The following is a 27,137-nucleotide window of genomic DNA, read 5'->3' as shown; positions in this document are numbered from 1 at the left end:
TCTTCACTTTTGGAGATGAGAAGAGCTTGGAAGTTGGCAAGTAAAAGAAGAGGGAATTTGAGGCTGTTGTTATGAAGTGGGGATGATGGTTGGGGTTGTTTAAATAGGGAGGTTGGCCATGAGAGCTGCATGTGATGAGGAAGTGGAAGTTGGTGCTCTGGGGTCCTTCTCAAATGATAAGCCCAGCCGCCTACGGTATAAAATACTCCCGTCTTCCCAGATTCATTCATATAAAATCTAAAGCCAAGATGTTCATCCATTTTTAATTCCAATATCATTACTCCTCCAAGATTTCATATTAGATTTTCTCTTCAGAAATAATACTGCAGTAATCCAGTTTTCACTCTCAGGCTTTGAATGAATTAACTGGAACAGTTGTCCTGGGCCAATACATTTAACTTGGCATTCTGTATCTTGTTTGATTCGTCGCATTCACTTGAGCAGTGCACTAACTCGATCGGTTTAAACGCCTTAGTTTTGATTCAGTGTAGTAGTTGTCTATGATTGGCAGTTGTCCCGGCCGGGGGCCGACGCAATTAACTCGGCATTGAGTATCTGTATGATCAATCACTCTCAGAATAGTCAGAAGAATAATGGATTCCCAAATTTTGTTCTTCCAAATACTTAGGCTGATGAGTGTTGATTGAGCTGGTGATCAGGACCCACACTCTCTTTGGCTTTCTTATCATTACTGCATGGAGCCCCCATTTGGATCCTCTCAATGATTTCACCCTTTTTCCGGTAAAACAACTGTCTTTTCTCGTCCTCTGATTTTTCACTTTCCGTTTATTGTGTACTGTCGGATCGATTTACTTCATTTTTACGTCGACAAGATCTGATTCAAGGTTGAGAGCAGCATTCTTTTTTGCTGTTTTCAGTAAACCATGCATTTCAACATTCAGAAAAAAAAAAATCATTCTGAATACAGATTAAAAATTTTGAGAGGATCCATGATTTGAATTTTCAGTAAAATGTCTCGACATCGAGAACATTTCTGCTGCATTAAACTGTCAAAGTATCAGTTCAATTTATCGAAAAATTAGTTATCAATTCATTACTGTTTTTCTGCATGTACAGATACAATCTATGAATCCATGTCTGGTCTATTTCTGCAATCACATCCTTCAAAATCTCATGAAAGATATCGAAAAGTTGAACGATATTTAGTAAAAAAATACAGTACGATTTCAATGAAACTTATACATCATCGAAAAATCGAAAAAAATATCTTTTTTTTAAAATATCTTTGTGTTCTTCTAAGTTGTTGTTGTTGTTTTTTGTGTCAATCTTTAGTTTTCTTTAATATATCATACTTTAGACACTTAAACTCTTTTAACTGACTGATCTTTGTTCTTTGTTGATGTTCTTAGTCATGTCGGCATGAATGAGACAAGGAACCAAACACTAATCAAACTTAAAAAAAAATAATAATAATAATAATAATAATAATAACTGCACATATTATTGAACTCTTTCTACTCAACTATTTATTTTTATTACCATGTAAAATTTTCTCTTTAATAATAATAATAATAATAATAATAATAATAATTGGGTTCAATATAAACTTGAGTTCATGACTCTGCCATGTAGGCATACGTTGCTGAGTTGGTTGTTGAGTTGTTGCCGATGTGGAGGTGTGGGACCCACTATTTCGTGCATGTATTTTATGTGTACATTTTATTAAATAATTTTTCAAATCAACGTCGATAAGTTTGTAAGCGAATGATGTAGTGTGTGTGTATATATACATGTGTGTTATATATTAAATTTGATGTCAATAATTTTCAGAAAAATTTTATTTAAATTTATATATTTCTCAGTCTTTTTTACTCATCTTAATTTGAAGATTTTCTTTAATTTTTTTTATTTGTTTATTTAAAAAATTTATAAAACATTAAATATATTTCAAATTTATCTTTTACATTTAATATAATTCTACAACTTTTTAATTTAATAATATATTTTTAAAGCATATTTTAAATAAAAATATTTTAAAAAAATTAATAAAATTTTTATAAATTTTAAAAAGCCACCTACTTTTAACCAATTTTTTTTAATATATATGATTTAATTAAAATGGATAAGTAAAAAGAACCGGGAGGTCCAAAAGGAATAACACATATTTAGGAAAAAAACATAGATTTCATCACTTATAAAATAAGTTATTTATTAAAAAAATATCATTGCTAAGTTGGGTGCTGAGTTGTTGCCTATGTGGAGACGTGGGACCCACTAATTTAAGTAACTAGTTTTGCTTTGGATTATTAATATTATTTATAATTCAATTTATCCCCATTACTTTCCAAATCATTGGCAATAAATATCTTAAAAAAATAGATCAGAATTATTTTATTTTATTAAATGCTTGTTTTTTTCTTTAAAAGAAAAAGGTTTTGTTGTTGCTTTATGAACACACACATATCATTGCTGACGTGTTCATTCAAGTGGGACCCACTACTGACATAAAATTACTTTTTTTTTTCATATTTCCTTGCATGCATTATATTTGTGGATATTAATTAGTCCATTCATAATTCATTTAATCTCATTTTTCCCTCTCAATTATATTTAACAAAAATATATACACACAAAGAAATATATAAAATAAAAAATGGTGATTAAACTTGATTGGCAAATAATTTTAATTAAAAAATTACATAATTGATATAAATTAGTTGAACTATAATAAGGTTGACATACTACAAAACAACACTTTATTCAAGTAATAAAGTGTGATCTAGGCCACCTGTTGGCATGTAATCTAATCCCTATCTAAGCCACCCAATTGGCCTTTTTGGATACATAGAACCAAACCCTAGTTTGTGCCACAAATGAGCTGTTTAGGGTTAGGGTTTTCAAATGTTTCTCTTTGTTTAAGGTGGTGGTGGGTCTTATCAATGGAGCTCTAGTTCCATGTGCTTTAGAAACTTATTAGGGCTCCTTTTCAAGTACTTGATGCTCTTTTTAAGTTAATTGGAAATGAGTAGAACCATCTTGCCAACTTTGTGATCTATTTAAAACCCTAAAAAAAAAAAGTGATTTTGAGAATATTGGCATCATTCATTTACTTTATTTTTTTAATGTAAATATATATTGAGGATATCGGAATCGTATATTTTTCTGGTTTAAATATCAGAATTTTTAATTTTGTAATTGATTTTATTATTAGTGGGAATCGAATCCATTACATAAAAAAACAAAAAAATTATGGTATGCATTCGTTCATATTTATAGTAAAGTTTTTTCATATTTATAGTAAAATTTTTATTAATAATATAAATAAAAATAATAATAATAATAACACAGAAAAACTTACTAATTCCGAGATAACATATGGTTTATCACTTAATTTTTTATCAGCTTAAATTTTTGGGAGGCTTCCAAAGCGCTTGGGCGTGGTCGGTGCATTGTACTTATTTTCTAAGAAAAGTTAATTAGTTTGAACTAATTAATGGAGATTAGGGTTTAGATAAGCACAAAAAAGTTAATAAAAAGATGGGATCATTGGAAGGATGAGTATGTGGTTGTGTGCCCAATTTAGTGGTGCTTTTGAAAGGAGAGTTAATTAAGATAAAGTAATTGTTAATTAATACTTAGTGATTAAATTGTGGACTAATTACTTTAAGTTAATGATACCCTTAATTTAAATCATTAATCTTCCCAAATTGGGGGCTTGCCTTTATTAAAGCACTTATATATTTTTAACATTAGTGGTTTCTTTAGTGAAAGTAATTGAGTTTAGAGGAATATAAGTAGGGTTAAGGATCTTAAGTGATGATTAATTAGAGGGTCCCTTTGGATTACTAGTGGAGAATACTTATAATTTGTATTATATTCATTCATTTCTCTTTTGACTTATAAAAATTAAATAACAATTTGTTGCTTAATTGATAAGTTTGGCGGCGCTATTTCAATTAATTGTTTAATTAATCTTAATGATGGAGATTAAGAAATATTATTAACTGTGACTATTTAAGTATATAAGAAATTAACTCCATTAAGAACATGATAGGATTCTCAATCACAAATTAATTTTCACATAAATCTTTATATTACAACAAAACTAATATATATATATATATATATATAATGTTAACAGATATAATTTTTTATTAAATTAACATTGGAGGGATTTGTTAGTTGATTGATCACATAAGTTGGTTGGTCAAAGTTATCAAATGTTGGGTCACATGGGATTTTTCTTTTAATATGTGAAATGTGAACAAGCCAACATGTCAAATATGTGCACATGTATAGAGTTATTATCTCAGTACTATGCCCTAATTCTGTATGAGTTGAGATTCAAACAGTGTAAAAAAAAAAAAGTTTTTATCACTTAAAGCCCCTAGTGAAATAGGTTGAAATTCAAGTTTGATATAGTAGCTAACTAGCTATCATGCTTAATCCCATAAGGAACGAAGATAAATGCCTTATAGAAAACATTTCCTCAATCACATCCAAACAAAAATACGAACACCCTATATGAGGAATCTAATGTCAATAGACCATGAGATCATTCAGACCATGTTGGTGTCATGGGAATAATAGTTAGAATTATAATTTATAAATCATTTGAATGCACATTGCCATTAAGTTTTTTGGAGAAATTTAATACTCTATAAGTCAGAAGGATTCCCACACTAATTCTTCATGTTCTCCAACATTTGGCACATTTAATCACGTAATAATAATAATTATACACCTTCCCTAATCAGGATTAGTGTCATTCAATTCATATCAATGTGGAGGGACCCTCTTTCCATTCTTAGTCAGCTCTTTATAATATCTAATAAGCAATTAATTAATTACTTATATATATATATATTCAATAAATTAAATTAATTTAGTTTTAATTTATTTGAATAGAAGAGTTGGTGGGATGCTCTCGGAAAATATATATAGACCACAAAGATCATGCATGTATGTTGATTTGATGATCATGAGGCCGAGATTGAAAAAAATGGAATAAAACAACATGGACTTCATCAAAGTAGTTTATATGTATTTATAACTACTCCATTTGTTAGATTCGCTCTTAATATATATATATATATATTAATTTGTATATTATATATGATTAATTTAGACATGAGACTCCGCAGATGTTCTTTAGAAATATAAACCACCAAATACAGGAAATGGATCTTGCTTTAATGATTTCAAAATTAAAACAGAAATAAAGATCATATGAATAAAAGAATTATATATATATATATATATGAGAACACAGAGGATAAATAGGTACGAAGATGCACCAGTTAAAGTGGTTTGACTAACCTCATAGAGATAAACCATCTGCCATGCAATCCTAAAGGAAAAAACGAGAGATATTTCTCAAACAGTAACTCCTCACGATGATCTAGAAATGTGAGTAGATCTCCTCAATCGTAGTAGTCTGACCAAATTTCGGACTGCGCTATAAATGTCCATCTACCGATATCAATAAATAATGTATATATATATATACACAGTCCATCTGCCGATATCAATAGATAATGTATATATATATATATATATATACCATGTTATCTTGGGAAATGAAAATAAAGAAATGCATTCTGAGAATGGCAAGAAATAATTAAAAGAACCAAGAAACGGTTAATTAGATCCATTGATCTTTTGAGTAATCAGATGAACAATACTTTAAAATAATAAATAAATAAAATAAGATTAAAATAAAATAAAATAAGATTAAAATTGTTGAATAGTTAATGAGCGAACGTACTCCAACGGCGAGGTTCAGTTTATTTGGTCGGTTGAAAACCGTTAAACTACCAATGTCAGAAGTTATGGTTTGCATGTGATTCAAACATTAAGTTAATATTATTATTCCTCTATCAACTCAGATTAATTAATAAACATATAAATATAATATATATTTAATGGAACATGCAGATGCAGTTGTGAATCTCTGTGAAGATGAGTAGAAGAATTGAATTGAAGGTGGTCAAGGTTGAAAGAAAAGAGAGAGAAAGAAGGTTTAGCATGTTACTCATTTCTGACTCCAAATTGTTTGTTTTTAAGGGGATTTGTGCACTCTCTCTCTCTCTCTCTCTCCATCCATTTTCATATATATATATATATATATATATATATATATATATATATATATATATATGAGGACCAGTAATTTAAGAATGTCCACATAATATTATAATCATCATAAACAGTAAAAAACATATGTTCTACAATAATCATAAACAATAATCTACAGTAAACTATGTACATTATTTTATATAAACAAACAACCATTGAATAGTGTGATCTAACGCATGTAAAAGAGACGTCCCTAGTTTACCATATAGAATAGTTTGTATTAAAAAAAAAATGGAGGCCCTTCCTCCCTCTCTTTTCTGATGAGTAATATTACAGTAAATTAATTAAACAGTTAAAAGAAGTTATCTACACATATACATCAAAACATCAAAAGTATAAAATATATGTTATATTGGAGTAAATATTAACATAGTAAGTGATGCACTTCCTGCGGTTATATATATCTCTATGATAGGTGAATTTTATTGTAAAACTCTGAAACAATTAATTTATGTAAATATATAAAGAGAAAAATGTGGTAATATTGTCATACAACAATAAACACTAAAACAGTAAAATATAAAAAATAAGGGAAAATTCTCTCTGTATATATATATATATATATTATGAAGTGAATAAACCACAAATAAAGAGATATATTTTTGTGTTAAAAAAACAAACATTTTATCTCTCTAATGTTATAGTAAAAACAATATATCACAATATTGTATTATAATATAGAAAAAAATTATTTAAGTAAGTCTTTAGATTTGAAATCTATAGATGTTTTAAATCTAAACCGTTGAATCATCATCCTAATGGTTATTTGTTTATATAAATACTGTATAACTTTTTACTATTCATGATAATCTGTATAACACTGTAGAATACGGTTTTCTAAGTTTATAATAATAATAACCGTCGAATTATCATCCGATGACTACTGTGAACATCTCTAGATTTCAAATCTAAAGACGTGCCTTAAATCATGGTTCTCTTATATATATATATATATATACATTTTTATTGTAAACTATGCAAGTTATGTCCATTACCAAGGTACATCACATGGCAATGAAAATTAAAATAAATAAATAAATGTTAGATTGTGAGCTTCAAGAGGAATTTATGGAACTCTATGAACAGTGTGACTAGAGCCTCCATCCAACACCTTTAATTAATTAATTAATTAATTAATTGCCATTATTATCCATTTCTCAAATGTTTCCAAGAATTCACTCTGGTTTCCAATACAAACTGCACTACCATATTTGTTTTGACTTTAATTTTAAGGAACAATGAATTCTTAAAGACATGGTCTGTGATGCCTCTGCACTTTGTGTTCTTTTCATGCTCATTAATGCACTAATCCCACACTTTTTCCACTTAATTATCTTCTTCTTCTCCCCTTTTTTAGGAATCCAAGATTAGGGTTCATGTTCTTCTTTTTGGCCTTTCAGGTTCATGAATCAACAACTCCTTTTGATTCCCTTGCTTGCATTTTTTACTACTACTTTTAACCTTTTTATTTATTTATATATTTATTTTGCCTGTTGCCCTTTGATTAATAGACAAATTGTATTTCAAGCCCTCACTTTTAAAAATATCTATTAACCACCTCATTTGAACTTTTTTACATGATGGGTTAAATAAAAACTCTATAAAAAAAATTAAATTATTTAGAGCAATAAGCCATGAGTAATTTTGAGAGAGAGAATGTGTAATTTTGAGCTTTTAAAAGGGTACATATGAAAAAACCCTAAATTTTATTTTATTATGCTTAATATACATGTCTACATAAGTTTAGGTATTTCTGCAGTTTTTAAAGAATATACTTAGCAATATTCTCACCTTTTGCCAACCTAAAAGAAGAAATAAAATAAAAGAATTAACAAAAGAATTACATCGTAGAATACTCATATAATGCCTGTCGCGGCTTTTTAATCTATTGGCACCAAGTTCTCTGTATAGAGTGTTTTTGTTTTGCCCAAAAAATGAGTTCAAACTTCAATTCACCGTATTGGGTATTTTTGTTTTTGCTGAGAAGATGAGTTCGAATTCCAGCTCACGCAGGGTGAGAGCACAGTTTGATTGAGGTATTACCTCTTTGCCTGTGCACACCCTGACGTGGCTTGTTCACTTCGTCAAATTAAATAAATAAATAAAATATTCTGATGTGAAAAAAATATATATATATATATATATAGGAAAAAGATCATCTAGGTAAGTCCTAAATTTGAAATCTAAGAACATTTTAAATCTAAGTTGTTGGATCATCATCCGATGATTGATTGTTTATATAAACATTGTACATATTTTTACTGTTTATTATCACTGTACAACAGTGTAGAACGCGATTTCTACCGTTCATAATGATAAGAGACGTCAAATTACCACCCGATGGCTATTATGGACATCTCTAGATTTGAAATCTAGGGACATCCCTAAATGATGAGTCCTTATATATATATATATATATGCACATATATTTTGAGGGAAATCTGAAGAAATCTTAGAAGATGCCTTGACTTAAAATTCCATCATATGCAGCAATGTTACATGGAATATATAGCACCACATGATGTTTAGACCAAAAACATGCAAGAGCATTTCATGAGTCACATTCCAACATGTGAAGATCATATGATCAATAACATATATTGATGTACTTTGGAGTCAAGAAAAGAAAGACTTGGTCAATTATCCAAACATGGTTTAGTTGTTTCCTGATTAACAAAAACATGCAAAGATTCTAATAACTTCACCAGAAATGTGCAGCCACATTAGCTAATCTAAAAACATAATCTTCGGCTTATAAATAATTCGAACAAGAACTTTGACCAGTCTCAACAGAATAATGACAAATATCGGCACAAAATAATATATGTATATATTGCAGAGACATGATCACAACATATATGAAGTAACTGAGAATTTTATTCAGCCGAAAAATGGAAGTACATGCTGATTGGAGATGTAAACACAAAGAACATGAAATGCATCCTGTTTAAAAATATAGGATGCAATGTGGAATTTTAATCTGTAATGAATATCCTAGCAAGCAGTGGAACATGCAAGTAAATCTGCAGGAATATTTCCATGACTCATATGTGCAATCAAAGAGAGATGATTTCGCTGATAAAAACTTAACTGCAAACCATGTTTTGATGGAGAAGTTAGCGTAGCCTTTTCGCATGGCCATTCATTCATGCTCGTATCTTGAAAGCCGTGAATCTGATAGAACGGAGAAGAGTTGTGTGTCTACGAAGAGCTGCAAGGTTCAGAAATTAAATGGTAAACAACAAGCAAATAGATAAAAAAAATAAAGAAGAAGAAAAACAGAGAAATTCAATAATGCGATGTAAAAATCAAACTGAAATGTCATCACAATGTCAATTCGTATTTGGGATTTTATAATTCAATCTGCAGTTCAGAATGCATTCCTAGCAGAAAATTCGGCAAGTGGGCATTTCCTTTTTTTAATTTAAAAAGGTTTGAACAACATCAAGAATTATCCTTAATATCTTGTTCCACTTCTTTCATTTCAGGTGTTGTTTCATCATAAAGTGGGGAAGAAATGAAAATTTTATTAAAATTGAATTGCAAAAGTGTAACTTTAAATTCACTTCCCACTTCATCGAAAGATGACTTCTACCTACCTACTTCAAAATTTAGTCCAGTATTAACGTTGGAATGAAATCAAACTATTTAACACCTTGATGAGTGAAATAATAGACTAGTGTTTGGAATGTAAAGCCATGAAGAAGGTCAAAAACACCACAATACCTTGATAAATGGCTGATCTCTACTTGGGAAAGAATCAATAAAACTATCTTTAAGAAGCAGAGACACCTGAACAAAGTAATCGTGGAACTTTTTTAAGAGGTGGAAACATAGGATTTGAGATGTAAAAAGCATGTTTGATGTAAAATAATATTGCCAGGAAATTGTTTATTCGGAGTTTAATTAATATATAGAAAGATAGAGAAAGTTGGATATCGCTAACCTTGTCGTCATTTGATTGCACATTGGTGATAGTATGAGCACGCAAATTAGAACAAAGTGATTCTAGGTACCGTCTAGTGACATCTAAGAAATTCCCAGCAGATTCTGCCTGAAATAGTAAATTGAAGATAGATCATCAGCAATAGAATGTTAAACAGATTTAAAGAGGAAGCAAAAAAAAAACCAAGCCCACACAGGTACATTAGTTTTTCTAGAAATAATTGAGATCAGTGAAGAATATCCTTCTCTGCTACAAAGACGAAAAGTACATTTTATACTTGCCTTGTTCTTATTTGTTCACCAAAATCAGAAGTTAGATTCTCTATAAAATTTCTATGTCATTACAACCTTCTTATGCTTTTCATTTTGATTATGCAGCATTTGTAATAAACTCCATAGAGAAATACCAAAAGAAAGCAATTCCAATTATTAAATAATAAGTCCTGATCATGAACAGGAGTTTAACATAAATACAAGAATGGAATGGACTCATTCGAAGAGAGAAGAAAAACCTGAACTTCACTGCATTTATATACGGGATGCCTCTTAGCAATGGAATTTTCACACATTAATCGAGTATGAATTGGTCTTAGTTCAGACATGAGCTCCTTGTGTTGAGGAAGTGGGGGCAATGAACATGACTTAACCTGCATGTTTCAAAACTTCAATTAAAAATCTGACAGCAAGACAAGAAACCTTGATCATGTTAGACTTCCACAATAAGAACAACTGCTATCAGAAATAGCAAGCTAAGGAAGAATGATATTCAAAGGCAACAAAGGGCCAAAAAAAATGGAGTTATGAAAAAGAAATATGGAATTTATTCAATTAACTAAAAATCTCACATCAGTTAGTTTGGTAAATAATAACTTAAACATATAAGTCTGGGTCTCTCATCCTTTCAGCTCAAGCTTTTGGGTTGAAACTGATATGGATAATAAATTAGGTTTGCATGGACAAAGTATCAAAACTTGATTAATTGATTTGTTTAGTTTGTTTGCAACATGGCTATCTAAAATACACAACCACATATCAAGGGGATTGTATTAAAAGAACTAATATCCCATAATGGTTAATTTGGTAAATAATTATTTAAACATATAAGCTTGTGGCTCTCATCCTATTAGAATGTGTTTGGTTTGCATCTAACAAAACTAATTTCATACAATATTGCAAATATAATCAATTTTACTTGTAGGTGTTGCAGAGCTATCACGAGGTCAAATAATTCAAAAAAGCATTGTCCCAGAAGAAGTTATTCATACAAACAAAGAGGCAGTTGAGCATGATAGGCATATGATATAAGAATCCAGGAGATGTAATGTGAACATGTTACTGATCCTTGCAAGATGGTAATCCAACACCAACGAGGTGCCATAGTTACCACAAGATACCAGCAAGTACACAAATATGACAATCTGCAAATATTCTTCACGAAAATTTAGCTAAAATATCCCAATAAACTTAGGTATGTTTGATATAAAATATTTTCAAAAGCTTCAAACCAAACAAGTTGCCCCAACAAGTTTCAGTTTATAAACTAAATATTGAAGCCATGAACTTTCACGTTTCTAGGAAAACAACTAAAATAATTCCAACTTAAAGCATATGACTCACCAAAATAAGACAAGTAGGAAATTAATCCAATTCACTGACCTGGTCTTTCTGGACATTAATCCGTATAAGGTTAGCCGTTTTCATCTTCATATCCTTAGGTTTATGTTGTATTCCTACCTGAAAAGTTGCATACATGAAGCTTAGCAGAACAATAATAATAAAATTGACTACTAATTCAACATCACTCAATTGTAAGTCATTATAATACAAATAAGGTAACACTTTCTTGAGTTTTGCATTTACAAGACAAAAAATTGAAAGAGGACAAAAAGTTAAAAGAGGAGCTCTTCTTAGTACTTTTGTCCAAGGGATTATAGGAGGAAACATAGAGAACAGGATTGTTTACGTTGATGAGCTCATAACAGCCATCCATTAAGACTTGTTTATCGACAATGAAAAGGCAGTAGCTAATGAATATGCTCCTCAAAAGTGAGAACAGTGGTTGAACAACACCTGGTGATGTTTGTAATGAGATAAAGACCATCATAATTGATAAATGAGGTGATCATGCTGCTGATGTATAACAACTCATAGAGCCTTGTTTAGCAAGTCTCACAGATAGTTGAAGTGTGATTTTGAAAATAGGTCAGAGCCAAAATGGATAATTATGTCATCAAGATATTCAAAAAATTTTCTAGTACTCCATAGAAATCAATGTAGATTATATGATTTCTAACTAAAGTGAAAGGGAGCTCTACTAAATGATATATAACCCAGTAAGCCACAATGATGTCCAAATCATCTGGATTGATATCTGTAACATTGACATATGCCCAAGCCATATGAGTTGCAAAGCTTTGGTTTTTCTTCATGCAAAGGTAATTATATTATGCATGCAGAATATCCATACCTTAGAGCATACAGTTCTAAGATACAAGGAGTAAAACTGTGAAGAGATTTTTTTAAGATACAATGCACCATCGAACAACTAAAGAACAGATAATAATACTGACTCACTATAAAAGGAACTGGAGCATCAAGGAACTCAAGCATCTTCCTTGGAAGAACCTGAAAATGATTAGTGCGTCAAAGGGTTACTTCAAGTCAATCTAGTAAAAATACAGATATTAATCCTCTCAGCTTTTAGCAAAATCCAAAAAAGAAGATTATTCTTTAATGAGGTGAATAGAAAAAATCAGAAACTGGACCCATGCACTTCAAAACCTAAAAGCCACATCCTGAAAGAGGTTCCACTTGAAATAAGAAGCCCCAAACAAAAAGGGATAGAACAAGATTATTTTGAACAATGCAAAATTTAGTAATTGCAACGAACACCAGCATACTTGCACAATAGGGCTAGCGTTGTTGGCTTATATTTCCAATAATCCATATATAACTTAAATACATGATTTGGTATGACTACAGAGAAATGTCATAATTTATTAAAAATAAACAAGTTCAGAAACGCACTGGAAGTAACAAACTCTGCCATGCAAATGGCCGGAGCATTGGTATAATGGATAATACAGTTGCTGATAGGACACCCTGCAAGTATTTTACCAAGTAAGCACTTTCCATGATCAAAAAACAATAATATAGTTTAAAAAAGAATATTGTGGAAATTAGTTTTAGAGAAGGAACAATAAATCATACCAAATTAGGGCATATAACCACCATTTGCTTTTCTAATAATGCTCCTGCAAATAATGACAAGACCTAAAACATGGTATCTTACTATTAGCCAAATTTCCTACAGAAAAAATAACTACTTGAACAAAAACAATTTGGAAAAGACTAAAGAATATCATGAAAGCTTTTAAGCTCGTCATAAAAAATTAATTGTCCCTATTTTGTTGAATCAAATTACTTAGGAATTCATGAGCTATTTCCAAAAAAACATTTGGTTAGAATATATTACACTTTCAAGAGATAGAGCACGGCATACTGTTGCAACCGTCCATATTGATAGTGAAAGAGCTTCTTCCACAGCTGCTAACCGGGCATTAACCTTGTATGGTGAAGTTAACATCAATAAATACCAATCCTGGAAGCAAAAGATAGAACCTCATACCATGGTAATAAAAGACGCAGGAAGAATACTCAACAAAATTAGCTTCTGCAGGGCAAGAAGGTTGATCACAAGAAGCGCCTTCCACACCCAGTTTAACTAAACCAGGACGGCTATACTTGATCGGCTGTAAATGTTCTAGAGGGTGGAAAATTATTTCCTCTCCTCGTGAAGGTATAGGAAGAGCATGATAAGCACACAAAGTCTGTAACGATTCATTTTCATGTGCCTGCCATTAAGTAGAAAACAACTTGAGAAAAAGAAGAATTGGCGACCATCAAGAACTATGCAGAATTGCAAGCTTTACCGAAGATTATGAACTACCTTAGCCCATTCCATCACTTTTTGGTTCACAGCATTTGCATCATACTTCACATACAATTCTTCATCAGCAAAATCTGGTCCCACATCTCTTGCTGAACTGTCCAAAACCACTTATATGCGTTCAATTGGGCGTGAAAAGAATATGTTTATATCATAAGGACAAGAAAAAAAAAATGAAATTTCATCGCATTGTTACAAACCACATCATTTTGACAATGGAAAGAAAGTTTGAGCACCAATAAATTGTACATCAAATTAGAAGTAGAGTTCATATAATCATCATGAAATATCACATTTTTATGGAATATGAACTTAGAGAAAGAGTCCAAAAAGATAACATACCGCCTGTATATGCACTCCAAGCTTCCAACACGCAACAACCTGCGACATGGAGAACACTGCAATCGGCTACTTTCAGGTGAAGTGTGGCTATATTCACAGCTCCCACACACTTGTTCGAAACTATCAGAACAGGATCCTGTGCTCTCAGATGCGCAATCATCACAATGTTGCCAAGCCTTATTCATATCCTTATCCACATCTTTTACATGACCAAAATCCGAAGTATCGCTTACAGATGTACTTTCAGGAGAGGGAGACTCATACAGCTTGCATGGGAATGGTGGAGTCTCCTTATCTTCTACAACATTTGCTGCGAATGGTGTCAAACCTACACTATCTACTGGTATTGCATAATCCATCCAATTGCTATAAGATTCCCCGTCTGGAGAATCAAAATTTTCATCCAGTTGATCATTCTCCACAACTACTCGAGGCACAGAATTTGTGACGACCATTTCACTAACATATTGTGTTACCCTATCCAGGCGCTCCTGTGCAATAATACTGTAGTGAAAGCAAACTGTGATAAGACTCTAGACAAAACAATAATCAAATGAACTTGTTGGACCACAAATTCCAGCAAAACATATAAATCATACAACAAACTTGAGCCTTACAAAAAACAATAAGACCTTGATATGTTTAGAATAGTAGCGGCAAACCTGTTCAACATCTCAAAATGTAGCTCAAAAAATGGAACTCTTGTGAGCAGGCAATAACACCGAGGAGCAGAAACCAAGCAGCGACCAGACTTGCTAGAAGATTGAGTTAGTGGCGATATGGCACCTAAAATACCTGGTGCCCTCTGTAATAGCTCCTGAACATGTAGACAGACACCATATAATGTTGTGCTATCTGAAACCTGATCATTAATAGTCAATGGTTAAAATATAAGTACACCAAGACAAAATGGTATTCATAATTCAAATCTAACTCTCAGATATCACTCAAGGATTTAGTTTACCTGCAAACACCTCACAGACCACTAGAATACAAATATAAAGTGTTAGATCAAAACAAACATATATTATCGAGACTTTATTCAACTCAAAAGCTAAAGCTAATAGAATGAAAGCCCTAGGCTTTTATATTTAAATTCATATTTATCAACTCAACCAATGTGGGATGAGTAGTTACTATAATAAGCTCTTTTAACACATGCTGCTATTTACATTTAACTAGTCACGTTGCAAACAAACTAATCAACAAAGTATATATATAGATATATATATATATTGTTAAACCTCAATTCAACCCAAAAGCTTAAGCCAACAGGATGAGAGACATGGGCTTATATATTAAGATTCATATTTACCAACTTAACCAATGTGGGACTCATAGCTCTAATATAAACTACCAAAGGATGTTTGGAGCCAGACCTAGCATAATTCTCCCTTAAACACAGCATTTTACAACAAGGTTGCAAACTCTGCTGGTCTTCTTGGTCAGAAATCCCATTTACACACACAACGCACATTTTTTTAATAATACATAACAGGCCTTTTACTTATCAACCAATGGTTCTGCATATCACTGCTTAAGGAAGCACATGACAAACCTTAAAGGAAAAGATAAAAGAAGAACCATCTCTCGCCAAATGCTCCTGTAAAAACAACCAAAGCATGAGAGACCAATAGTAAAAAAATTATTCAAATAAATGCAGTGGTTTCCATGCTTAATATAGTGTTGGAATGCCATGCAATATCTTTAAGGTATTTTACATAAACAATTCTTCCTGTAAAAACAACCATTAATTCCATTATATACAAAATATTGGCTACGAAATGTAGCAGAAAGCTAAATCAGAATAAAGAGCAATCTGAAATAAAAAAAGGGAAGATAAATTGTGTTTGATGGAGGAAAGCAAAAATGGAGTAGGATAATTCTGCTGCATAACTCTTCAAAAAGAAAAACTAAGGGAAGGCGAAAGATGATAGCATCAGAAGGGTAGAGAAGTTTATAGCATATATTGTTTCTAAAAAGTCTATAATAAATTCCCCTTCTATGCCCAAATACTATCAGTCTAATCACATGTGCCAAACTAAAATGAACAAGAGCCACAAAATGTGGTACTCAATGTTCCTATAAAAAAGCAGTCTAGGTGAGATTCAAGGTATCCCAATTGTGGAAGTTTAAGAACTCAGAGCAGGAATATGTGTAACATACTTGCCCAAATACAACTTCATTTAGATCACTCATAGATGGTGTTTTCTCCAATAGACGAGCCTGCAACATGAAATCCGGCAGAACATGAGACTCAAGGAAATTGAATTTCAAAAAGGACTATAATTTAAAATTATAAAGTAATTTAAGGACTATAATTTAAAAGATAAGCAAAGAATTATAAAGTAATTTAAGAAGGTATAACATGAGACTCAAGGACATTGAATCATTTTTACCACCAACAGTAATTACAACTTCAAGAAGCAACAATAACGAAATGTTAAACAGTAGTCAGGAATCTATAATACAGATATATGCGCTGAACATTGGGTCTACATTAATGAAAAACCTAAACCAGATTTCTGCGACTAACACTAATGGTACACAAAATATTAGAGTAAAAATTTCAAATAATAAAGTTATAAGTAGGTCAAACAAACAGACACATTAACCTTAACACCTCCAGGGAAGCAAAAGGCAGGCAAGTCCTTCTCTGTCATTGCTAATCGTTTACCAGGAGGATACTTAAAAAGGATCTGCAGAGAACAGAAAAAAAAACATATACACTCCTCCAGTTAAAGTATAAAAGTTAAATAAAAATGCAGAAGTATTATTAATTAGCATCACCACCAGTGCATAGAAGCCATAAACTAACAAACTTCAACCAGTCTATCAACTTAAAATGAAAAGAAAGCTTCTCAGTGAGTTCATGCATCCTTGCAAATATTGTTCCAAAAGCATACACATAAAATCAGATATATGAAAACTCAGCAAGAATACCTTATTTACCAGGATGCTAGTCTTTGTCACAAACCTTGGCACTTTCGACATGAGCTACCTTCTTTTCCATCATTAAAGCATAGCCAGGTTTTCAAACACAGTTTTTGAAACTAAAGCTCATTTACTAAGCGTAAGCAGCAGTTGCACAAGCCTTGAGCTAATATATGAGGTTGCATATTTTAACAAGTTTTTCCAGCAAAAGTAAATATTGTCAAATAAATAACAGTGACATGATTTTACAAAATTATTTGCATGCTTCTCACTTGACTTCCCGATCTTGTAATCATGAAGGCAACCAAGGCACAAGAAAAGATAGGCACAGCAAATGAAGTCTACTCTATATAGAAATTTAGCCATGACAAATGACATAATATCAGAAAAAGACAATGAAGTCTATTCTATAAAGAAATTTAGCAATGACAAATGACATAATATCAGAAAAAGGCCAATTAGCTGGTAGAAGAGTAACACAGGATATGCATCTAAAATTGCGTAAACCTGAGGTTCCAAGGCAGGCGGGTGACCATGATATTCAATCTTCCTAAGATCAAAAATTTCAGAATTTGCTGCTTCTGACTCCCAGTTCTTCCTCCTGGCAAAAGCATCCTCAATTACTTGAACATTTGCACATGAATGAAGGCCCACAATTAAGAAATGCTCAAATAATGATGTTGGCTCCTCATGGTGCCTACTATCCTGCACAGAAACCATATCTAAGCCATTTGTTTGATAAAGTTCAATTTATCATTAGTAACAGTTCTTAATGATCAAATTGTATAAGCAAATTATTTGATATAAATATTCAGAATTTAGTGACTGTATTATGCAGAAAAGAAAAGGGTATTTGGTCCACTTCAAATAAAGGAGACTTAATAATTTGCTTTGAACTCTTTGCTGCCTGCAGTTGCCGCCGCTTATTGCGATTATTGCCGCTGGGATGGTTAGATTCCCTCCTGCTTGCTTTTGCAGTGACAACTGCCTCCGCCATCACTATTTTTGCATGAATACAATCATATTTTCCCCAACAATGGCCCTGACATGAGTCTGAGAATCAAGAATCTTCCGTGCCACGTACTATACCAACATCTTCAAAATCATCTCAATTTCTGTTCTTGACAATATCCTCATGCCATTACACACAACTCGTTGACCAAGTTGAATGAAGCAATTATCTCCACAATGTACTAGTCTCACACAGGAAATTTTTTTAGCCTTGTGAATAAATCCCATTACATCAGGACCCTTGTCATCAACCACCCAATTATATTGAATTTAGCATCTTAAGAACAGATACCCCTCTTCTAAAAAAAATCCCGTCCAAGAAATTATCAGTATTTTTTACATAACGATATGAAATCCATCTTCACACAGTGCACAAGTAGTTTATATCTAACAGGACTGATACTCAACAAATTCATCAACCAAAGAATGTACCAATCTCTTTGTCTAGAAGAGTATGTGTCCAGATAAATCGAAAAACAGAACACATCACAAATTGCAACAAACCCATAACTACAAAAATTATGGCTGTCATGCAGTTATATTCCTTCCAGAATCAGAAGGTCTGATTTTAGAATATCCTCGTGTAAAAAACACCAAATAAAGAAAATCACCAGGTAATATCAAAATATTCCTTATTACTATTGCCAACCTTGTAGGAGAATATTGCATGCATGCATGCATACAGTATTAGATTGCTGACACTTCTATTATGCACGATGTAATACTTGATACCCATAAGACTCTTCCCCTCACCAGGCTATTGGAAATCTACGAAGATGTAATTCATATCCGCAGAAAAGTCACGCATTACAAAAGAAAATTAATGAAATTCGGCTCTCTTTCTACTAAGATTTCCTAAAAACTAAAACGCAAATGTTTTTCCAACTATAGAAGCATCATAAGACAATACCAATCAATTCAACTCTTCAAATTTTCCTATTTTCACAGCACATTTATAAAGGTTGATGCAAATAATTCAAGATCAGATTTTTTTTAACGCAAATCATCTCCAACAATGTGCATTATAAAATCCAAACATATAGAACCCAAAAAAGGAAAACTCCAATAAATACCCGGGTTTTGGATTGGATCTGATACCACTGACGTTTCTGATTAGCCATCATCTCGAGATGAACAGAGGCCTTAAGCCCCTGCTCCCGGGAAGCGGCATTCGACCCCCACCACCACGCGCGCTGCACCTGCCGCTTCCATCTCTGGAAGCTATTGCTCCGTATGTGGCGCGGCCGCGGGGGGTAGTTCGCGCACTGCGACGACGCTGGCGACGCTGGCGCCGAGGGCGGCGGAGGTTCTTCGTCCATGCAGGAGGATGAATGGTGGCATGGAATGGGGATTAGGGATTAGGAATTGGGAATGGGACCCGGAGAGGAGGAGGAGGAGGAGCACATGGAATCGAGCGAGGATGGCGGGGACGGAGGTGGTCTCGGGATTCGTCGAGAGGGAATGAAAACTGTCACCTTTTTGGTCCCGGCTTTTCGTTGGAGAACGAATTTTTTATTTTTGTAGGGGGGCTTATGAGAAATTTTCGTGGGGGTGTTTGTGTAAATGTACAAGAGAAATATAAAAAAAAATATTCTATTTTTTATAAGTAGTAAACCACTCTCATTTTAAGATTGGTTGGTAATAAAAAATTTTATAAAAAATTATATTAACAAACTAAAATTAATTTTATTTCAAAAATAATTTAATAAAAACTACAGTTAAATATGATTTATTGAAATTTATAGAAATATGTAAATTTAAAAAAATAATAGTTAATATAAATTTCTTAAATAAATAAGTAAGAAGAAATTAAAAAAAAAACTAATTAAATATTGATTTATAAGGTGTAGTTAATAATTTATTTGTTTGTGAAATACGAAATTCAGTTTTTGGATATTGAGATTGGGATTTCAAATGTTTTTTGATAAAAATGAAATAAAATTTTAAATTATAAAATTAATATTTTAGAGAGTATTTTTCCCTAGATGAGAATTAAAAGGCATGAAAAAAATTTGAAGTGTAATGTGATAGTCACTTACAGTTATAACATTGTTTATGGTACTATAAGAAATATTGTTTTAGAATACTACACTGTATTGTTTTTTGTTTTTTAATACAATCGAACTTATTATCTTTGTAAAAAAATGTATATATATATATATATATATGGTTTTGTTATTTTATTTTATTTTATTTTATTTTATTTTATTTTATAAACATATGTATTTGTGAGTACCAGCTTCATTTATTTACGAGAATGAAGTAATATGAATATAATCTTTTTTATCATATGATACTAAAAAGAATTCAGATTAGTCACAGTACTCTTCTAACATCACTCGCGTGCTCTGTTGCATGGGCCAATCAATGTATGATTAATCTTTTATTATATTTATTAGCAAATCCAAATGTTGTTAAATAAATATAAAACCAATATTTATTTATTTTAAATAAAATATTAATAAAAACCAATGGCGTTCAACGAAATAAACTTTGGGTTCAACATGACCCGATCTCACCAGCCATTCTTTGGGAGGGCTAGTATAGGGAATTAGGGCCTTGGCATAGGTATTCATATTCACTGCTATTAAGGGCAATTATTTGCCAGATTTGGCTTAAAAAAATAATTATATTTTAACTCTATTCTAATATTATATTTTTTTATTTATGAAAATCAGTCATATTTTTACCGTGAGTTACAATATCTTCTAAGGATATTACATGAGCGATAGGATATTACATGAGCGATGAGTCATGCCTTAATGATGACTCCGCTGACACAGTTAATTAGTCTAGTTACTTTTGACTGAAATCCATGATGAAAATCCTCTCTACACATGAATTTTTGTTGTTGTTGTTTTTCTGTCTTTGTTTGTTATTGTATCCACTTCCAATGGACTTTTTTATCTTAATATTTATTTTCTTTTTTGTGCTTGGCTACTCTTTGTTATTATACTTTTTTTTTCTTTTACTACATTTGTGGTTTATATGCTTTATATATGTATATATATATATATATAATTGAGAGGGAAAATAGTTACTTAAAATACTATTTATTTTACACAATCCAAAATTATTCATATTAATATTTTCTTGAAAAGCATTTTCTTATTGACATTGTTTTGTGACAATTTCCCTTTACTCCTTGAACTTAAAATTAAAAAAAAAAAAATGCATCAATAGTTCTTAATGAAAAATTGATTAATTTGGGGTCATGTTAAAAAAATAATAATCCAATAATTCATTATTGAATCAAAATAAATATATCTGTGACCACCACTTTTAAGAGAGATTGAGTGTCTAACTATTTTTCACTGTACGGTTAAGGTGCAGTAATACAAAGTATATATTTGAGTAATTTGTCCATATTATCAATAAAATAAAATATATTTCAATAAATGACGTTTTAATCTCATATAAAATGGTTTACTTTAATTATTTCTTGGTACAAGGGGCGTAAGCGAATAACAAAAATTTACAAAAATATTGTGTCTTTGACATGTCAATCACTAGATGACATACTATGAGCTCTTAAATAAATAAATAAATAAATAAATAAATAAATAAAACCTTTCGCAATTAGTGTTTTGTTTAAGCCTTTGATACCTCTGCCACTTGCACCGTCCCGTTGATAAATATATAAAAAAAATTATTACAAATACATAACAATTGTAAATAGTTATAAAATCACTTTAAAAGTCATTCGGATTTAATTAAAAAATATTTATCTTAATTTTCTAAATTAGGCCGGCATACTCTCATTTTAACTCTTGAAAATTGATTTACTACAAATTCGATGGATGTGGCATAATTATATATAAATATAGGTTAACATGGTGCATGATTAGATATTTATGGGAGAGACCAAAATAAACCAACTTTGGACGGGAGGATCTATATAAAATTTAACACAATTGTGGATAAAAAAATAATTACTTGAAGATTATTTTCGAAAAGATTGAGTGGACGGTCAAGATTAATTTAATTAAATGGTCCAAAATACACCGGCAAAATAGTAAAAGTGCTATTGTATTATCATATGGGCGGCTACTACAGTAAAATAGTTGTTGCAATAGTCATCCACTATTTATTATAATATCATAACATTGGTTTTTTTAAATATTATAAAAATTTTTAATTAATTATTTAAATATGTATTTATGTAATTATTTACGGGAATGAGCATGATTTGTTTTAATAATATATTTTTTAAAGTTACAGGTCCCACTTATTTTTTTAAATATTAAACTTTTTTTTTAAATCACGGGGCCCATTATTTTTTAATATTAAACTTTTATTTGCAGGTCTCATTAGTATTTTAAATTAAATAGTTTCATAATATATTTTTATAACATGTTTTTATTCTCACTTCTACTCTATTATTTTTATTTTAACTAAATCCATTGTTCAAGATTTAGTAGGTAGCAATCATAACGAAAGTGGGGCCTTTTGTTGGTGTTCCTTCATCACGAACTCATTCTTTCGTTAAGAGTCCATCAGCCCTTAGTCGGTGTTCCTCTTGACCAAGGTAACCTCCTTTGTTCGGCTTGACAAGAGTATGAAATTTACTAGCTTAAATGTAACTAAAATAAAATAAATTTATAAAAAAATGAAAAAAAATAGAATAATACAAGTTTTAGAGGATAACTTTTCTTTATATTGGTAATTTTCTTACAAAAGAAATTTTGAGGGTTTATATAGGCCTCAACCTAACGAATAGATGGTTAGGATTAATTTGATCAAATGGCTCTCGTAAATGGGGTAGGTGCCACTTGCCATGAATAATTCATCCTATCAACCTCCAATTATATTTAGAGATAATTTTAATTTTTATTAATACTCTCTACCTACCCCAATAATTAGCAGGTTTGACTATTCTAATATTTAGAGATAATTTTAATTTTTACCTATTAAAATTTTAATTGCAATATTTTTTATCTATCAAAATTTTGACAAAATTTTATTTGATAAAATTAGTTAAAGTAAAAATAAGAGAGTAGAAGTGGGAATAATCCAAGTTATAAGAAAATATTATGAAACTATAAGGGTTTGAGTGTAAAATGTTTTAATTTAAAATAGTATCCCACAGTTTTTAAAAAAATAAAAATTTAATATTAAAAAATAATGGGACGTGATTTAAAAAAAATAAAAGTTTAATATTAAAAAATAAGTAGGACCCGCAATTTCTTAAAAAAAATTATGCATTTAAATAATTAATTAAAAAAATTACAATATTAAAAAAAAACCATAACATCATTCTATTTGTATAATTTGTTTAGAAAAATAAATAAATAAATAAATGATCACGTGACGCACACTCTCCGTACCGTTGCATCATCAAATTTAAACCTATAAATTCCCAAACCAGCGAGAAATCGACATTTTCTCCTCCTTTTCAATCATGGCATCAATCCTGCTCAAAACCCTAAATGGCTTCGGTGCCATCACTTCTCCTCCCAAATCCTCTCCCTTTCGTCCCAATTCTACCAGAATTTCTCCCATTTCTTGGCGGAATAGCTACTCCCGGTTTGGTTTTTCAGTTCATTCCCGTAATCCCTTGTTTGATGATGCCTTTTCTGTTGGATTTGGAGACGTGAGCCGGGCCTTTTTGGCTTCTAATGTGGTATCTAGTGGTGGATCTGGTGGTGATTGGGGTTTTCCAGTGTGGGATGATGTTTTTGTAATCTTTCAATGGTAATGAAAAGTAGTTAAAAGATAAATTAACTAGTTTTTAAACTTGGTTGTTGCATTTAAAATTTGTGCATTTTAATCTTTTTTTTTTAAAATTGTGTTTATTTTTTTGAAGTTTGTGTTCTAGTGCTACCAATTATCTGGTCATTTAATTTTATTTTTACAATTATACTGGTTTAAACATTGCAATGAAAATTTCAACTACTCATTTGATCTTAGTGCTGACGAAGTTTTTCTCTAGTAGATGCTTGGAATTTGGCCAGAGCTGCTTTAAATTTTGTATTTTTATATTTGTTTTTGTCTTTTCTCACTGGTTTAAATTGAAGTTTGCATTTTAGTGCTGTTTGTACCAATTCTATTGTTATTTAGTGTTATCTCTGGAAAAGTTATTGGGTTAAACATTGGGATGAAATTTTCTGGTACTCATTGGCTTTTGGGAAACACTCAGTTGTTAATAAAGTTTTTTCACTTGAAATTTGGCTAAATTGTTTTGAAATTTGTATTTTTGTATTTGTTTTGATCTTTTTCTCAAAATAATTGATTGAAGCTTGTGTGTTGCCGTTGGTGCTATAGGTATCAAATCTCCTGTTCATTTAGTTTATTTCTAGGAATGATACTAGTTTAAACATTCTAATAAAATTTTTCAGGTACTTAATGGCTCTTGATGAACACCCAGTGTTAACAGATGTTATAACATCTGCATTTTTAACTCTTATCGGAGATATAATCTGCCAGGTACTTCTTCTACCAGGCTAAAATAATATTCAAGTGTGTATAGAAGGTTTTCTTGTTTAGCTTGTTATCTATTTGGGTAAATTGTAGCATGATGTTTAATAATCAAAACATTTTGTTGATTCATGATGTGCACAAATCTAGGCCCTTAAAGATGCTATTATGATCGAGTTAAATAATTCATATACCCAGAAATATTTTCACTTTGATCATCAAAAATTGGAATGGTTATCTCTGTTCTTCATTCTCCTGTTGCGTGCATTCAGCTCTTAATTTCTCTCACAGTGCTATTATAGTATTGAGCTAAGTAAGCCCTCTTTACTTGGGAGGTCCAGGACCTTTTCTTGGGTGGTGTGTGTGTGTGATCCTAATTCCATTATCATAACATATTTTGGCGTATGCTTGCACTTTGTCAAAAGCACAACAAGATACTGGTTAAATTTAGGTATAATCACCAAAATAGTTCCTGTACTTTTCTTGGGCACATTTCTAAAAGTAGAGGGACTGGTTGGGAGCATTTTTAACTAAGTGGGCAAATTTTCAAAAGTAGAGGGACTAGTCGGGAGCATTTCTGAGTAGAGGGACTAAAAGAGAAGAGAGAGAAAAATACAGGGACCAACTAGGGTATTATACCTTAAATTTATATATACATATACTGTAGTGCTGGTACCTCATATGGTGCAGTACTAGTTATTTTTTTAATTCATGTAAGATTGTATTATTTACCTTGCTCTATGTTTTCATGCTGCTAGCTTGTAATCGAACAAGCATCTAAATTGGATTTAAAGCGAAGCTTAATCTTTACAACTGTAGGATTTGTGTTGGTGGGCCCCACGTTGCACTTCTGGTAATTACTGATTTATTTATTTATTTATTTTATCCAGATGTATGGCTATACGATCTGCTTTTATTTATTTATTTTTTTTTCTGCATAATTTTTTTTTCATTACACTTGGTTTCTATATACATCTGCTCCCATACATAGAATTAAGGCTTTTGTGACATATTTTATCTACTGATAGTTTACTTGTTGACAGTTATGTATTCTGTGTTACAGGTATTTATCCTTGAGTAATTTGGTAACAACAACTGGTGCATCAGGTGCATTTTTACGTGTATTGCTTGATCAAGTAATGTTTCTCCTCTAGTTTTTATTCAAGCAATTTTCTGAGTCTGTTCATTGTTTTTTTAACATTATAACTTTCTCAAGCATGACTATGTTTCTTACCATGTCACCAACTGTGCTACAGTTTCTCTTCACTCCCATCTTCATAGGAGTTTTTCTGTCCTTAGTTATTATCTTAGAGGGGAGGCCTTCTCAAGTTGTGCCAAAGCTTAAACAGGTCCAGATATCACTTGTACAATCTGCTGAAACCATTAGTAATGTAAAAGATGATGATAAAGCTTTTCCCCCTTTTTATGTCTTCTGCAGGAATGGCCTTCAACACTGGTAGCAAATTGGCAGTTATGGATACCTTGTCAATTTCTCATCTTCCTATTTGTCCCCCAACAATTTCAGGTTGGTTGGTTCAAGATTACTCAAAATATATATCTATGCCTTGGACAAATATTATCAGTCCATATGTATGATGTATATAGGCAGCATTATAGATGATACTGATTGACAACATGCTGAATCATAAGTCAATGGTTTTAAGTATCAACTTTTGTTTGTTCAAGATATACATTTTGATGTGTAGATTTTTTGTGCATAATCTTGAAAGTAAACTCTATATCTTTAGGAAAAACATGTAAAACAAGGTGGTTGTAATAAAATTGCCTGCTCTTTTTATAATTTTTTTGTATATACACGGCCTATTTTTCCATTTCTTCAGAACAAAATATTTCTTATACAATCATGGTTGCTATTGCAGGTTCTTGCTGCTAATTCTGTGGCTCTTGTCTGGAATGCTATACTGTCATTCAAAGCTAATAAAGAAGTGGTTCTGAAATAGGTGAATTGTAGCTTTTCTCAATACTTCTGCAAGATTGATATTTAAAATTTTTAAAATGACAATGAGTTAATAAGTTGCTAACCTTTGGAGAAAATTTTATGTCCAACCATAATTTTTTTCCCCAATAATTTTACTTTAACTTACATTATTCTTTAATGCATGCTCTTTCATGTATATTATTGGTTAACAAATTTTATGAGAGTTCTTTTTCAATATTATTATACTTAACTGATTTTATTCCTTTTTCCGATTTTCTTTCTCTAGAGATATTACTTCTCAAGTATTCGGAGAATAACTAAGATCAAAAGTATTGGCAAAATATATTCATGCTGATAACCAAGAGCCTCATTTGGTTATCTGTGAGTGAAATCACATGGAAGTGAAATTGCAGTGTAAGTGAAAATGTTGTATTTTAACTTATATAATTTTGTTTGGTTTGTTGTAATTGAAAATGATGCATTTATTTTTTATTTGTTTGG

General features: G+C 31.2%; 2 protein-coding genes across 5 annotated transcripts; one reads left to right on the top strand and one right to left on the bottom strand.

Annotated features, from left to right (window-relative positions):
* Nucleotides 1–9,072: 9,072 nt before the first annotated feature.
* On the bottom strand, nt 9,073–19,755 carry LOC120269339. 4 transcript variants are annotated; one of them, XM_039276678.1, is made up of 18 exons: nt 19,354–19,755; nt 17,777–17,974; nt 16,951–17,034; nt 16,502–16,561; nt 15,894–15,938; nt 14,998–15,197; nt 14,336–14,839; nt 13,994–14,090; nt 13,707–13,898; nt 13,520–13,609; nt 13,255–13,317; nt 13,072–13,146; nt 12,619–12,669; nt 11,701–11,778; nt 10,557–10,691; nt 10,046–10,153; nt 9,826–9,891; nt 9,073–9,310 (listed from the first exon to the last, which is right to left on the bottom strand). In XM_039276678.1, the coding sequence occupies exons 1-18, from the start codon at nt 19,597–19,599 to the stop codon at nt 9,242–9,244; spliced, it is 2,361 nt and encodes a 786-aa protein (XP_039132612.1). In that variant the 5' UTR covers nt 19,600–19,755; the 3' UTR covers nt 9,073–9,241. The 4 variants fall into 4 exon arrangements, 3 of the variants coding, with proteins under 3 accessions (XP_039132612.1, XP_039132620.1, XP_039132627.1); XM_039276686.1 differs by having other exon boundaries at nt 14,998–15,152; XM_039276693.1 differs by lacking the exon at nt 9,826–9,891.
* A 3,919-nt stretch (nt 19,756–23,674) lies between these two features.
* LOC120270941 (protein Mpv17-like) lies at nt 23,675–27,137 on the top strand. The gene is made up of 8 exons (XM_039278025.1): nt 23,675–23,974; nt 24,619–24,706; nt 25,456–25,550; nt 25,761–25,833; nt 25,954–26,046; nt 26,136–26,222; nt 26,578–26,658; nt 26,923–27,137. The coding sequence occupies exons 1-7, from the start codon at nt 23,682–23,684 to the stop codon at nt 26,656–26,658; spliced, it is 810 nt and encodes a 269-aa protein (XP_039133959.1). The 5' UTR covers nt 23,675–23,681; the 3' UTR covers nt 26,923–27,137.

This window comes from Dioscorea cayenensis, chromosome 2 (genome assembly GCF_009730915.1).
Source record: "Dioscorea cayenensis subsp. rotundata cultivar TDr96_F1 chromosome 2, TDr96_F1_v2_PseudoChromosome.rev07_lg8_w22 25.fasta, whole genome shotgun sequence".
NCBI classification, from domain to species: Eukaryota; Viridiplantae; Streptophyta; class Magnoliopsida; order Dioscoreales; family Dioscoreaceae; genus Dioscorea; species Dioscorea cayenensis.
The sequence above is the reverse complement of the archived record's forward strand: the minus strand, read 5'-3'. Positions and strand labels throughout refer to the sequence as shown.

Coding starts and splice junctions, on each gene's coding strand:
- LOC120269339 (XM_039276678.1), bottom strand. CDS start 19,599: ATGGACGAAGAACCTCCGCCGCCCTCGGCGCCAGCGTCGCCAGCGTCG. Junction 13,318..13,519: donor GTGCTCTATCTCTTGAAAGT/GTAATATATTCT, acceptor ACCATGTTTTAG/GTCTTGTCATTATTTGCAGG. Junction 12,670..13,071: donor GGCAGAGTTTGTTACTTCCA/GTGCGTTTCTGA, acceptor AATCATTTTCAG/GTTCTTCCAAGGAAGATGCT.
- LOC120270941 (XM_039278025.1), top strand. CDS start 23,682: ATGGCATCAATCCTGCTCAAAACCCTAAATGGCTTCGGTGCCATCACT. Junction 23,975..24,618: donor GTTTTTGTAATCTTTCAATG/GTAATGAAAAGT, acceptor AAAATTTTTCAG/GTACTTAATGGCTCTTGATG. Junction 25,551..25,760: donor GGCCCCACGTTGCACTTCTG/GTAATTACTGAT, acceptor TCTGTGTTACAG/GTATTTATCCTTGAGTAATT.